We start from the raw sequence: 15,832 nt of genomic DNA on the forward strand, positions 1-15,832 counted from the left end.
CTGTGATTTTTATTTCTGTGGGACATAAACCAAATGGACGAGTGCAGAAAGACGAATAGAGCCTGGGAGAAGGGAAGAGTTGGACAGCACTGGAAGAGACTGGGAGGTGAAGCTGAGATATGGGAGCCTGCGGGAAGGTGACAGTGGAAGAAGCAGCCCACTGACACACAGCAGAGACCGCTGGGTGCAGACAGGTGTACAAATTGTTGAGTGGGCTGGAAGGTGTTGAAAAATCCCCTGTTGGCAAGAATAAGACCAGCCTTCTTTGAACCTTTCATAACCCTATAAGATTAAGTCTTCACAGCTGCAAGGAGACCTCAAAGAGAGGAATTTTAGCTTCCCTGTGTTCTTTCACTTCAGATTGGACAGAAGGGCTGTTTGCACTCATCAAAGTCACGTACATCATCAGTTTCCATTAGCCTGGACACTGTCAAGTAAAACCTCAGTCTCCAGCCCCTTCAAATAACTTGAAACAGCTGCTTGGGTATTTGCAAGCACAAGCAGAAGGAATGGCTTGTGGTTATAGGATTGCATCCAAGCGAGTGAACAATTCTGTAAAACAGTCAGAGGAGCCAACCACTAACGAGTAACAGTTAAGCACCTGTAGCCCTGCGTGGACCTGCAAAGGGGTTCAAAGTTTTGGAAGCAGCAGCGTCGCAGGCTGCTCTACTAAAAAATGAAATATAAGAATATCTATCTCAGAGGTAACACAGATCACAGGCTGCTTTTCTACTAGGGAAGTAAATAGCCACCATGTTGTCTTGTGTCAGCCCCAGAGGTTATCAGCTTGGTGCCTAGGATTCAGCAGCAATGAAGGGTATGTGCACGTGCAGATAACAGCCAAGGACGTTTGCTCCAGATCTCTTATTTCCCTTCTTCTTCTATCACTCTGCAATTTTCCCCTGCCATTCCACATCACTGATTGCCCCTTCCTCTGATTTTATCTGGGTTATCTGAGGATGCATGTTGTCTGAGGACATGCTTGAATAAATGGTACTTTTAAAGGGGTGATGGTTATATGCATGAAGATGTGGTAATAGCTAGCCTGATTTCCATCTGGCATAATTTAGGAGTAAATCCATTGACGTCAGTAGAATTGAATGGATATAAATATAATTGAAGTCAGGTCCTGTATTTTTAAGGTTAAGCCTAGAAAACACTATAACTTACTCTCCCCCCTCACTTTCTTTTCTCTTTCAAGCCCTGCCACAAATATGAATGTCTTAATTGAGATTTAATCTATTTCTGCTCAGTTTAATCAAAGATCTGTCAGTAAAGAATTTTACGAGATGCAGAGGTGAAGCCCTGCTGACCCCTTACCTATCTTTAGAAAAATCTCGCTGGCTGCTGGTTCTGAAAAACCTCAGCAGCAGTTGTTCCTTTCTCCCTTGGTCAGTTATGCCAAGCAGCGTATCTGTAGCTATGTTTAGTTCTGAGCACAAACATGAGGCAGAAATGGAAGCTTTTTGGCAAGCAAAGAACATGATTTTCAGCTCATTGGCACAGAATGGTGTTAATTAATAGATTGTTTTCTGACAAATAGTTAATTGTGCCTGACTGTTTTCCATATGGCTAAGGAAATAAAGCCAATGAGGACATGGTATTTAAAAATTCAGAAATTTTGGTATGAAACCACTGGTATGATACCCAATCCTATTTGCTATACTTCTGAAATGGGTTATATGAATATTTGCATATGACAATGTTACTGAAGTACATGGTTTCCAATTTTCTTTTTGCAGTTTTATATTGGTGTTACTCAACTGAGTTACTTAAGATTTTTTATACCAGTATATGTAAGGTGTTTAGGCCAGTACAGACTACAAAAGAGATCTCAATGAAAAGACAAATATTTTCGCAGTAGGAATAAAACTGGAAGAACTAATTTGTAAAATTTCCCAGAGACTTCAGTGCAAATATATTTTTAATACCAAGGGCAGAATTAGGTGTAGTCACTTTGATAATATCCATACATGTTTGTCCTCTTTCACTTTTATGTAGCTGCAGAAGTAATCGCAGCTCTATGATGTTCGTGTTATCCTCAGACAGTTCTTACTGTAAATGGTTGACAGTTGCTGTCTGGGGTGATTTATTAGCCCACAGCAGGAAAGAGTCTTCCATTGATGAAATCAGTTGGTTCATGAGATCATGTATCTCCTGTGCCAAAAATAATTTCTCTTTGGATATGTGACATGTTTGTTAAGAGATGTGAAAGTCTAATGCTGTTACCAGGAAGTTTCTGTTGTATTAAATTATGTATTTCTGGGATAATTCTTAAATCTGAAACCTTCATTTCCCATCCTGGTCCCAGAGAGATAACCTGTAGCATGCAATCTGTTTATACTAGCTTTGGAAATTAACTTTATTCTTCCTAAGTTTTTCTTCTAGGGGAATGTTCAGTTCTCAGTAGAGTTGTCCTATGAGTAGTTAAATGCTGTGATTATTGCAAAAATATGAAACACTGAGAATTAGAACCAGATAAAGAGCATTAGCTTTCAAAATTGCATAGCTTATAGCATGTAATTTGCTGATATTTGTGGGATTTGGGTCTGTAAATTGATGGCCCTAATTGTGTATCTTTTAGTAATCTCGATGAAATAACACGGCACAGCACTAAATGCATTTGTCCTGCGTGGCTAATTTAAAGCTCAGCATAGATAACTGCCAAGTAGAAGGTTCTTTATGTTTGTCTTCATTGTATGGCCCTTTAATATTTGCTACATTTTTGTTGTAGATAGTAGATTAATTAAAAGAGTTGTTGCCATAAACCCCTGGGCTGTGATCTTGTCAGATATTGTTATATAAGCAGCATCAGGTCTGGGAAAGTGATGCCTCTTAAGAGGCATCCTGACCATAGGTCCAAATCTCATAGCTTGAATACTTGTACTTCAGGGATATTTCTTCTACTACTGTCTTTTGAAATAAAGAGGTTTTATGAAAGCTGAGCTCTCATTTTTATTGTAGGTTCTTAGCCACAGAAAAAAGCTTGGAACTATGGAAAGTCAGCAAAGCAAAAAGGCTTGGTAGATCAGCAAGAATTAAAAATGTATTTTAGATACCAAGCAAACCTCAGACTGATTTTCAAGCCCCACTTGACATTCCCCAGGGAGCTTTGGCTGGCTAGAGTTGGTAATATTGGTTTCCTGTTAAAGCTGCCTTGTCCGTTATTTTTGCAACGTTAGGGATGCGTGTGCGTTTCTTCCTATACCAGATAGGGAGTGGTGACAGCTATCCAGCAAATCACAGGACCAGTGACGAACTGCAGTTATCCTCCAGCTCTGAACTTTCTCTCTTCCATTCTTCCCACTTGCCCATTTCCTCTGTGACCGTCACTCCCCTGAAATTACTTCGGCAAGGTTAGAGTAATGACCATCTTAAAAAGACATTTAGCTAAAAAAACAAATTTGAGTTTTCTATTAGTCTCCCAAGCATGTAATGATACGTGACCTCACAGTATCCCCAGGACAACAGTGGCGCGTGCTCCAGCATGGGCAACAATTTCCTAATGGTGAAACTGGCCAAGGACTAGGAGAGAGTAGCTGGTGATTTCTGTCACGGAAGGTGTTACAGACCAGGCTAGACAAATCTTGGGAGCAAAGTCTGTCCTTTCCTGAGGAGAGGCTGAATGAATTCATCTTTCAGGTCATCTTCAGACCTCTTTCTATGGATCTAAGCATTCACATTTCTGAACCAGTGACTGGCTTAAGCCTTCTTGGAAGGCAGAAAAAGGGTATTCTCAGCTTTTCAGTGGGGCAGGTGGCACTTCTTGATTTGATCCTATTTGTATTCATTACCCATTCATTAGAAAACTAACAAATCCCAAATCAATCAGAGCTCTCTGAAAGGGCAAAGATGTTAAAATTCAACTTTGTCCTGGTTAAGGAGTGAAAGAAAGCGAATTGGATACTAAATCGAATAACTGTTAATTTTCTACCTTTACTGGCACCCTGGGATCCACCAATACTGAGATCCACTGTGAAGACCTACTGGATGGTCTTCCAGCTCTCCGTACTGGTTGCCAAGGTGTAGCAAACTGGAAACCTGTTTGGTGGGCAGAGATCTCTTGGAGCTCAGCTGGGTTTCTGGGAAAAAAAGAAATCATCCTGCCCATCAGAAAATTTTGAATATGATAAAAAAATTATAACAAAAATTACATGTTTAAGATTCTTTTTTTTCCCCAGCAAGAAGGCAAGTATATTCCTTGAGTATCTTAGATAGCTTGTGGAGATCTGTCATTGTGTTGGCAGAGATACAGACTTTCTGTTTCCATCCATTTAAAAAAAGATATGGTCTCAAATAACTGAATGTCTTTAAAAATGACAACCAGGTAAATAAATCATAAAAAAAGACAAATATAGGAACTTTTTTTGTGATAGATCTTTACTTAGGCAACTAAATAAGCAGGTTTGGATTTCAAATTGTGACTAATTTTCACCAAACTTCAGAAACCTGTGGCTGCTCCGCATTTTTCCAAAATTAAGCCAAATTATTAAGGATTCTACTTGAATTTTTGTTTTTTCAATAAGGCTTCCAAATATTTCTCAGCATGTTCAAAATTCCAGTTGATGAAGCATAACATATAGATTTTATCAGTGTTTTTTGAAGATAATACATTTTTGTGCCAGGCGTGTAGTGAATTCACTCATTTGCTTGAGGTCATTAGTTGCATTGCAGTCCATCAGCATTACTGAATATTGATCAATGACACAATAGACTGAAACAACGCAGTATTCTGGACTGTCCTTGAGACAACATAATAACAATGACAAAGAAACATCTTGTTCTCTCTGTATTGTTCCCCTACTATTTTTTTCTTCCAGCTCTTATGATTTATAATGACCCTTGAGTAAAGTAGTCAAATCTGTCAGTCTTGAAAAGGTACCCATCATGATGGGCCGTCATTTCTGAGACTGAACATTTGGAAAGACAGTGTGATAGAGGAAGGCACAGAACATCCTCTGGGACAGATTTCAGTCACTGTAGTTTTAATGTAGACATTGATGATTACCTGTCCTTCCCCAAACAGACACCGTAATAATATTAAATGGCATTTTACATGTTTGAGCCATCATTAAAAACTGCAAGCTGCTTCCAAATCAAAACTCCACCTCCACCTTTGATTGGGTGCTGTTGACGAGTGTTCTTGAGCTGATGATTAGAAATCCATGCGCTTCTACTGAATTGAAAGATGAGATGTGTGTATCTTTTGAGGTAATGGGTATTATTGCTCATTTATCCTAATCTGGTACCCACTTGATCAGCTGAAGTCAGATTCAATTGTAAATTATAGACTCTTTAGAGACAGTGAGTTGCAACTCTGGTGTCTTTACATTGATTCTACTCCTGTACAATTACCATTATACCCCACTGATGATGATGAACTGTCTCATAAAATGCTTCACCTTGGCTTGAACAGAAAACTCTGCTCACAGCAAAACTCCAGCATATAGCAACCTGCAGGGCATAGCAGAGAATAGTGGTTGTTTTTGGTATCCTGGAGCATACCTGGGGCAAATTGGTTTTCACCACCACTGAGTAACAGTATCCATTCTTGAGCAGTTGGACAGGAGATGTGGTAGAGCTTCCAAAGCTCCCCGCCTCTTTTCTTGCCTCTAACTCAATGTCATTCACACCTATGATCCCTTTTCTTCTGGGGCTGACCCTGATGTGCAAAACGGCTCCATGAACGTTTTTGCTTTAACATAGCAGCTTTGTGCTCGCCTCCACTCTTCAGGCTTTCTGTTCATTTGTTTGATCTGTATAACTGATTAGAAAAGCCCAAGGTTAATGGTCTTTCCTTCCCCTTTTTCCTCCTTCCCCTGTGCCTCTTTTATAACTAATACTTAAAATGTCACCTCCCCTGCTCCAAGCAGAGCCAACTAGACCAGCTTGCTTAGTCATGTTGTATCTATCTCGATGGGTGAACATTTCACAGTCTGTTCCAGTGTTTGACCACCATGACATACTGAAAGAGTTTCTTTGAGTATCAAATCAGAATTTCCCTTGTTTCAACTCATGGGTATTGAATCCCATCCTCTCACTGTGCACCACTGAGAAGAATTTGGCTCCATCTTCTCTGTAGTGTAGGAGACATGCAGCCTTCCAGGCTTGTTTCCCAAGGGCCTAGTCCAAAACCTAAAGAGTCATTAGAAAAACTCCAATTGACTTCACTGAGCTCTGGAGCAAACCTCCACTACAAACCTGGGATCGAGCATTCTTGTTTGGCTGTAGGAAAGGTCTCAGATCACCTGCCATTCTTGTGTGGGTGAGTACAGAGGACTGAGGTGCTTCTCTTGACATTTAGAGGTATTTGGATATGAGCCAGAGCTGTTTGAAAATCTTATTAGTCCAGAGAGTCAGGACATTGGCTTGAACGTATTTGCTGTGCTGACGTAGTTGACTGTGTTACTTTTGACAAAAGTTGGCTTGTACCTTGTCATTTTAAAGGATATTTAGAGGGAGTTCAGACTTGAACAGACCTGTCTTGAGAATGGGTGTCCTGTCCATACTCAGCAGTGCCTGTAACTGTAGCTGCCAGTGTACCCCCAAGCACTGCTCAGGATAGCACGAGAAGTGGCTCAGCGTGGTCCCTGCTGTGGTTGCCGCCTGACCTGTGTGGCTCTGGCTGCTCGCACAGCAGTGGCACCATGGCCAAGCATGTGCATCGCTCGCTCGCTGCTCACAGGAGGCAATATTGTGCCCTTTGGGGGATTTTTGTGTGTGCACTGACTGTAATCCAGATCTGATAATGGCATAAGCCACCTTTGAGCTGTCACTGAGGTCAAAGTGAGAGGAGAACAAAACCAGACACATTTTCATTAGCTTTTTTTCCTAAACAATGTGCACATTATTTCCTCTTTAAAACGACAAAGTTTAGCAGCAAAACACATCTCATCTTCGTGTGGCATGGGAGGTGTTGATATCCCCTGCCTACGCCTGTCGTTTACACCCACTCCTGCATTGCAAATTGTCTCCCGTCAAATGAGCTCACAGAAATACCAGCGTTGTTGCATGTGCTGGGGTTTGCGTGATGTATTTCTGCATCACAGCTCTTAGTCTTCCAAAAATCCTTTTGAGTCCCAGCTGTTATTTTCAGGAACTGACAAGTAGGTTTCTGTAAATGAATCAAATTTATTCTGAACATGGACATAGCCCTTCATCAAAAGACGATGAAAAGGCAAGAAATATGTAGCAGAACATATCCCAGCCTGTGTGGAAGCTGGCTCTTGTCAGCACGGAGAGATTTTAAGTGAGGGAGGAGGGAAAATAGCAAGAAAAAAGTTTCAGAAAATTCTTTCTTGGTTGCTCCTCCTGTGCTCTGTGTTGAGGGGATAATGTAGCTCCGGGATTTGGGAGGGGGTGATAGAGAAGGGGGTTAAACCACTTACTGTAAGCGTAAACTTGCAACCTTCAGAGCAGTTCTCTGAAAGGCCACATTTTGGATACTTGCTGCAGTGGAGTCTGCTGGCTATATATAATTTGTTTACTAAACAGGGAATGTAATTGAAATGTCCCTTTGGAGTTAATGAAAACGTAAAACAGCTTTACAGAGTAGACCGAGGCCTCTAATTTAATTATCTGTGAGCCTCATAGATTAAAAGTATTCTTTCATCCATTCCTGGCAGCCTGAAGTAGATGAATAACTGAAATTCAAAGAAAAACCTTTCGAAAAGGAGACCTAGCAGATGAAAGAGCAAAGGGCCAAACCGTTTGTAAAAGGATTTATTTCCGCTGAGATGCCCATTGTCTTTATGGCAACTAATTATATGTGAAAACTATTAAAGATTTGGAAGCTGTGATACCCATTAAAGGGGTCAGGGGTCCCCATCGCCTGCAGGAAAAACAAGCTGGCTCCTCTTTGAAATACTGTTCACTGTGTATCAGAGGAGTTACTCTTTAAGGGTACATTGCAAGCAGTGGCCTTAGGCACGTGAGTGGTTGCCAGAAAACCAGCAGGAGATTTCGTACAGGTAGCGTTGAGCTTGCTATGTCATTATTTGCAGTCAGTCCTTCAGACCGCAGATATGCCCCACCACTGCAAAGGCATCCAGAAGCAGCCGGAGCTCAGGCGCATCCTCGCATCCACAAGCCTGTGGCCGAGCAAGACGTGAATGCAGGTCTCCTTTGGTGTCATCCCAGGTCCAGCCATCACGTTGTTATACACAAAAAAATTAGGTTTCACCCCTGCCATGCATGAAATATTTTCTGAATTTGGAAAGGTAAACCAGAGAGGTGCATAGGGAAAAAGTGGGTTTGCATTTCATAGGGTGAGTATATGAGGAGCAGAGAGGTTTGCGAGTAGCAAAAAGGATGCGTCACTGCACTTGGGTGTGTTTTGTTTGAATATGTTCTCTCTTTGAAGGTTTATACTTGAAGAGTTTGATCTAGAGGCACAGTGTGTCTAGGAGAGAAAAAAAAAAAAAGAAGTTTGCTTCTGGTATAAACATCTACAGCTTCATTGACTTGAAGTGAAATTTCACCTGGGAATGTAAGCAGTGACGTCAGCTGAGATGAGCAGAGCATGGAGAGGGGCACTGGTACCTGGTGCTTAGAGTTACCTGAACAGTGCCCAGAAGAGCAGCAAAATGTTTGCTGATTCTTTTTATTGTGTTGGGAGCTTTGAGGAGTACTGATTTTTCTTTTCTCTAGTTCATCTAGATTTGATCTAACATTTTTTGACTCTGAAAAACAGTTGAGTTTGAAAAGTTTTTTAGAGTGGATGATGATTTTATTTGTCTGCAAGACAGATCAATGCACTTTGAATTGTACGTGTGCAAGTGGGAACTGGAGCAAAGAAACTAGTGCAAGTGCCAGAATTCTGCAGAATTCTAGCTAAGAAGCTGGACCTGACCATCGTCTGAAATGATGCCTCTAAAATGTGTCTCAAATGATACTTAAATTTACTTTTACAGAAGTATTTCATGTTATCTTTATGATGCGTCAGATTTTAAAACCTTTAAGACTTGAACAAATCCCTCACTTAGCTGCCCCTAAGCAGCATGTTTTTTGCTTTTGTTTTGTAATTTGCTATTATACTAGTGCTTGGTATGATACTTGCTTGATCTGGATTAATTTCCCATGCTGATTTGTTCTGAATGTGCCCTGTAGGCTAATGGTATATTTGCAGCCTCTCTTCTTCCTTTGTAAAATTTGCTAGTACCATTTAGGGGACAGCGTGTTCTCTTTGACACCTTCCAGAAGTACCAACTGCCTGTTGAACAGCACAGCATCAGCTGTTCAAGCCTGATCCAAACCCCAACTCAATCAGGGAACAGTAATGCAATTCAAGGTTTTTAAGGAAAGGCAGTATCTTTTATTAGATCAGCTGGAAGAAAACAGAACACTTTCAGGCACACAAATCCTTCCTTCAGGTCTGAAATAGCAGCAGTATTGCTTACACCAGCATTCCTCAGCAGTGAGACAGCTATGGTCCCAGCAAGGTATAAAAAATGTGTTTAAAAGTGTGTGTATTGCATGGCCCTTCTTAGCTGGGGAGGGCTTCCTAGCAGGACACAGGCAAGCATCATTCTCCTCTCTCCCCTTTCCAGTACACACCCTACAAACTGGGGACGCATCCTACAAGGAGAGGTAGTATAAGGTCACTTATACTTGAGAAGAAGTCTTTGGTACCTTGTGACCGAGCCACATCTGCTCTGTAGTCACCCTGCTATTGAGAAGGACTGGGGCAAAGCTGTGGGATTTGCTGTGCAGGTGGTAACCGCAGGATCCGTGCTGGAAATTCTGGCTCCTGATGTTTACAGCTATCCAGCAAATAGTTGTGGGACCAGCTGGCAAAATGAATTTTATTCCCTTTCTTGTGGTTGCTTTACAGGGAACAAGTGTTTCCCAAAGTTTCTGGAGTCACAGTTGACTGACCAGCCACCTAATAACAAAGCTTGTGACTGAAAATGCTACATGGGCAGGGTGGTTCTCTAGAAGAGCTGTGAGCAGCTTTGCATAGTCTTTGGATTGCCTGTGGCCACAGAATAGAAAAGTAAGAAGTAACAGGCCAGTACGCTGCCTGCTTACTCCTCCAGGTTATGGATCTGAACATCCTTCTTTTTCATCCTATGATAGATTTCATATTTATCTTCCTTTTTCTTTTCTGGAAATCTTCAAAAGTATGTACTAAAATCTTTCTAGGTAAAGAACACAGGCAGGTGCTCAAAAATTAAATGTTAACATTAACCATAGTGTTTATTAAATGTTAACATTAACTGTAACTTTTATTTCTGTATTCTCATGCTAGGAACTGGGGTGTTAACTGTAGATAATAACTGTGGTATTAAGAAGCTGAGGATGCTTTTTGCTCATGTGAATATTTCCATGGTCCATGGGCTGCAAAAACTCTGGATTTTGCATTCTTTCTGGAGTATATTAATACATGTGTTAATTATGCAGCTTCTCTGTTCAGCCCTATGTGAAAATGAAAGGTTGCATTTCAAGAAACTGTCACCACAAGAAAATTGTAAATAAGTATTGACGCTTCTGAAGAAATTAAAAGGGTGAGCCGTTTATGACTTTAGGTTGATTACCACACAGATATGAGCAACCAATGAGCATGTAATGCTGTAAACAGGAATACGATTATTGGAAAAGCTTAATTCAGAAGGAAAAATACCTCTTAAAAATTATGCAAACCAAAAATCTTAGTTTAAGATCTGCTTTGGGCATTGATGTTCTGGTGCGAAGCTATCTTACAACTGTCTTGAAAGTCCTTAAAAGTTTAGAAATTTGTGGGACTCTGTCTTCATATAAAATACAAGTGTTTCAAATGTGGTTCTCAATCTGAATCCATCACTTAAGGCACATTGTACTTAAGGATCTGAATCGCCATTCCTGGCTGTGCCACTCCCAGCCTGGCCAGCCTTTGATTGATCCCTTTTATATGTTTCTCCACCCAGTGATGTGCCCAGTGTCACACACCATGGCAAGTAGGCTGGTATCAACCATAAAACAGCATAGACAACTGCTTCTCTTTCCTGGAGAAGGATTTAATGATGGAGTCATATAGACAACCAGATTCTCTGGTGAATCTCAGAATTTGTTTCATTCCCTTTAGTACCCAGATGAGATGTTTGGGTTTGAAAGCATGGCTGTGAGTATTACTGTGAAACGGCATTTCTTTTTCTTTATGTGCACCAAAAGGAAAATGATGAAGTTGTCTGTGAAAGACAAGAGCTTCATTCTTACTTGAAACTAAGACCTGTTCATATTCCCATCTATTTTAAGACACTTCTATGCTGCCAGAGTAGAATAAGTCAAAACCAGGATCCATACTTGGTCCCCATAACAGTAATTGTGTAGCCATGTGGACTACCACATGTCTAACCTGCAAAATATGATTCCACATCTGGCACTGATGCCTCAGTCTTTAGACATCTTCAACAGATGGGTTTGAAATGTGGATGCAGATCCATCACTGAGCCAATGCTTCAGATCAACCTCATGTTTAGATTGGATCTCTTTATAAATTGGCACTTGTAAAACTGGAAGAATGGTGTAAAGGAAGGAGAAGCAATGAAAACATGAACTGCTGAGGAAAAAAGCATCTGCTCCCAAACCACTATTTTTTACTACCTGACACTCTTCTTTAACAGTGAAGATGCTGCAGCTTTTTTCGCTCATGAAAATAGAAACAGCAGCAGCAGTGTCCAGCACTCAGGTCAATGTGCCAGCTACAGATGAATGGTGCACATTATAAATCTACATTTAAGGTCCTTTCATGCACACCACAGATAAATAACAGCCAGCTCTGTCTCAGTGTTCTTCCATTACTGCATTTATGGAGTAGCCTGTAGTAAGGGAAGGCTGTAAGGAGGGCTGGAAGTGGCAGTGCTAATGAGAGCAGCAGATGTCATTTCACTTTACTCCATTTCTGCTGCAGCTGGTTATAAATTCAGGTGGAAGACATCAAAAACCAAAGAAGTAAAACTCCATTTTGTTCATTATCTCACCCAGGACTCGACAAGTTCATATTGTCAGGTTTTGCATGATGGTATCTTTGTCTCTTGTTGTTTCACTGAGACTTTGCTTTTTTTCAGGTGCCAGGAGACAATGAGAAGCACTGGAAGCCAGTGTTAGTGGTCTTGACGGAGAAAGACCTGTTAATATATGAGAGCATGCCGCGGATGAAGGAAGCTTGGTTCAGCCCTCTGCATACCTACCCCCTGCTAGCCACCAGGTACCTGTGCTTTTTTATTACGACCTCTTCAAGAGCGGTGGGAACAGCTGAATCAGCCAGAAACAGGTATAGCTGGTGCACAGCTATATATCACGCTTAAAATATTGTGGTTCAAGGAGCAGATTCTTCTTCAATGGGCCGATATGCTCAGCTTTACTCCTCACTTCTCCTCTGTTTAAAGTTCTGGCTGAGGCTGATGGCCAGAAGCACACCAGGAGGATTACGGACACGGCCATTTGGCCCAGATCCAGAGGCAGGAGTGCTGAAAAAGCCGAGAGCTCAATCTCCTGAGATTTCTATCTCAGTCTGCAGACCTGAGGGCTTGGCAGAAGCACTCAGATTTCTAGCCGCTCCTCCAAGCTGAAAAACGTGCAGTTGTTGCTCTGAGTTGCACGTGCTGGTGTGGCAGTTCTGCACCACCGGTTTGGGGCTTTTGGGGGCTCGCGCATGTGATGGAGACACTTAATTTCAGCACAGCTTGTGTTGCTGCTCCAGGAAATGAATTCTTGGCTTTTTTAGCTTAAAATAGTGAGCTTGGAAGACACATTCTTGAATCTAGGTTGGAAATAACCATCTGTATTATTTCAAAGGAATCCATCAACACTAATTCAGAGAGAGCTTTCCCATGGTTGTCTTTATGCAGTGGAAACTGTCTGTGCTTCTTGATGTGAATCTTAATCACATTTCTCTGACAGTATGGTCAAAGGGCTTGAGAAAGAGCTGCTGTTCCATTGTTTTGGCCTTGCTACAGGCCTCTATTATACCATTTTCAATGAGTTCTCATTCAGAAGGGCTGGTAGCACGTGGCCAAAAGCAGTGGGTCTCTTACTGCACTCTCATTAGTTAGTTTTTGTTCTTGGTCTCTTAGTTCTCTCCTCAAATGAACTGAGGCTTTGCTACTAAATCATTATATATTAAAAAAAAAATTGAACTTCTTGAATTATACTAATGATTGTTTTGTCCCAGTCTACCTACCCGTGATGGAGCTTTCAGACTTCTTGGGAAGCTGGCTTCTGACTCCCCCTGTGTCACCATTAACGTGAGGCAAGAGCCTTGCCAAGCTTTGCAGCTTGCAGCCTGCCGCATGTCGTGGCGGTGAAGGTTGACAATTCCAGGTGACAATTCCCGATGAAAACTGGGTAAGGTGTTGGAGCCGGAGGCTGTGTCCAGGTGTGTCACTAAGCCTTAGAGTTTGTGGATAGAGAGGTCCCCAGCAGAAGGTGATGCATCTCCTCCCCACTGCTTTGGGGTGTCATTTGTGCATGGACCCAAGTCCTCCTCCTTACAGTGACCAGAGATCCTGCAGCACAACCTGCCCCTTCCTGCCCACACGTTGTCATGTGTCAAAACAGCCCTTTGGTGGGCATCACCAGCCCCCATCATCAGTGACCACTGATTTACCAGATCAAACAATGTAAGTCCTCATCTTGGAGGGCCTGTTACTTAATTACTTTTTCTCAGGAGTTCAGATTTTATAGCAGGCTGGCTTGCCTTGGGGTGACAGTCATCTCCCTGTCTGATGGGATTCCCGTGTCAGTGGAGGATCATTGGTCTTCAGGCTGGAGGGAATGAGAAGTTTCTTGACACAGGTGTCAGGCTGCTGAAGGGTCTTTATGGACTGGGAAAATGGCCTGTAAGAAAGACAGGGTGCAGTTCAGAAAGGACAAGTGCAAAGTTCAGTGCTGGGGAATAATGAGTTGCACTGGTTTGGGGTGGAAAATGAGCGACACGGTATACTCTGCCAGGACATCTGGGCAGCGTGGTAAAATTGGTTAAATCTGTGGTGTTACGTTTTTGAGAGGGGAAAATAAAGACAATCATCTTGGGTTGTAGCCAAGCGGTGTGTGTTGGGCAGATGTAGTAATCATACCTAATTACAGAGCATTAGTAAAGCCTCAGGTGATACTACACCTTCATGTGAGGCATTGCACTTCCAAAAAGATGCCAGTTAACTGTGGAAGGTCTAAAAGAAGGCAATGCAAATGTAAGACCTAGAAAACACTTATCAGTAGGGGAATACTCCAGAAACCTTAGTTGTTTAATCTAGAGAAGTCCATGAAAGACGTTAATAGTTTTCAAGTGTGAAGATGAGACACAAGGAGGACAGAGACCATGTTCTTCAGGTCCCTGCCGGATACAACAGGACATAGTTGGCTGCATTTGTGGCAGGGGAGGTTCTGTGTAGGTCCTGGGGAAAACTTGGTGTGTGGGCGAGATACTGGATTAGATTCTCTAGGAAAGGTGTACGATCCTCATCACGGGGGACTTTGAAGGATGGGTGACACTGTAGCCCTCAGGAGTGTGTCAGCACAGTTAGCCCTGCTCTGGGAAGGGAGATGCACTGGGTGACCTCCTGAGAACCATTCCAGCCCCATCTCTGTGATTTCTTACTAGTATCGCTGTGAATTTAACACTCAGGTAAAAAGACAGCAGATATACTCAACTTGACATTCAGAATGGAGTCGCAATCTGATAAATACATATAAATACCTGAATCCCCAAGGTGAGCAGATTACATAAATCGACAGATTTCCTAAATCATTACACCTACTGTTTTGGATTATTTTGATTAAAACCCTGAAGGATTCTGCTTTTATGATCTGTCACACTGAGTACAGTTATACCAAAAAGTACACAGGATTTGCTGCTGGTATTGACTGCTGTGTTCATGCTCGGTCGGTGATTACCCGCCTCGTGACGGGTTTTTTAATCCCCTCTGTGCATTGATCAGTGCAATTTAGAAATTTTCACCTGGAAAGTTTGCGGGCCACGTGTGGTAATCTTGGCTGCTCCCGTCTTTCAGATTTTTATGAGTCCTTGGGAAACCATTTTTGCTTAGCTAATGCATATTTGAAAAGCTGCTGAAACTGGAAAACTTCAGTGCCAGGTACTGTACAGAGTCATGCTTAATCTACCCAAGACATAATGAGCAGAGAAAATTGGAACGTGGTAGAAGGATTACAATCTTCTTACAGTATTTCAGCATGCCCTTTCTGTTTCTTGATAAGTTTGCCTTCAACCTATGGATGCTATTAAAGACCTAAAAAGATTTTCCAGTCAGTCTTTCCGAGCTTTGTGTGGAATATAAGTAATAGCTCAAATAAAACTGAGATCAGGAGATTTAAGTTACTCCTTTAAGTCTCTGCACTGGGAGGCACAGCAGCTGGCTCGTAGCCCTGACTCCAAGGACCTTTTTGTCATAATCTCTGTTTCAGTGTTTCCTTATGCCTGAATAACAGTGCCTCCCTCTGGCATGGGAATGGGGCTTAAGTAATTACATCTTAAATGTTTGCAATCAAATTGCATTATCTATCGTAGCCAGATATGAAATGAAAAAAGTAATAAAGCAGCCCATGTTGGACTTTGATTAAAGATCAGGTAAGTACCTTCTGTGTAAAGCTGAGGTCTGTAACCAGAAAATATTAAAGCAGTTTGATAGTTAATGCCATGGAAATTTGAGAAAGGAGTTTGGACACCGATTAGTTGTCTGTGCAAGCAGAGAGAGGGGCAGGCAGGGAGTGCTGGGGTCCCCAAGCACCCCAGGGAAGGTGCATGAGGTGCTGTGCAAGCTATGCAAGTTCTCTGCTTGTCTTCCCGGGGCAAGACAAGGGTGGTTGTCACTCCCTTCAGGGCAAAGCTTGGATGAAT

General features: G+C 41.9%; 1 protein-coding gene across 1 annotated transcript in view; it reads left to right on the plus strand.

The window, feature by feature from the left end:
* The window catches only part of SNTB1 (syntrophin beta 1), a 118,602-nt gene that overhangs the window by 90,183 nt on the left and 12,587 nt on the right, over positions 1 to 15,832 (plus strand). Inside the window, exon 4 of the mRNA XM_068396174.1 lies at positions 12,045 to 12,184. Coding sequence (XP_068252275.1) covers positions 12,045 to 12,184 — 140 coding nt within the window. The remainder of the gene's footprint in view (positions 1 to 12,044; positions 12,185 to 15,832) is intronic.

Source organism: Nyctibius grandis, chromosome 3 (assembly GCF_013368605.1).
Source record: "Nyctibius grandis isolate bNycGra1 chromosome 3, bNycGra1.pri, whole genome shotgun sequence".
Taxonomy (NCBI): domain Eukaryota; kingdom Metazoa; phylum Chordata; class Aves; order Nyctibiiformes; family Nyctibiidae; genus Nyctibius; species Nyctibius grandis.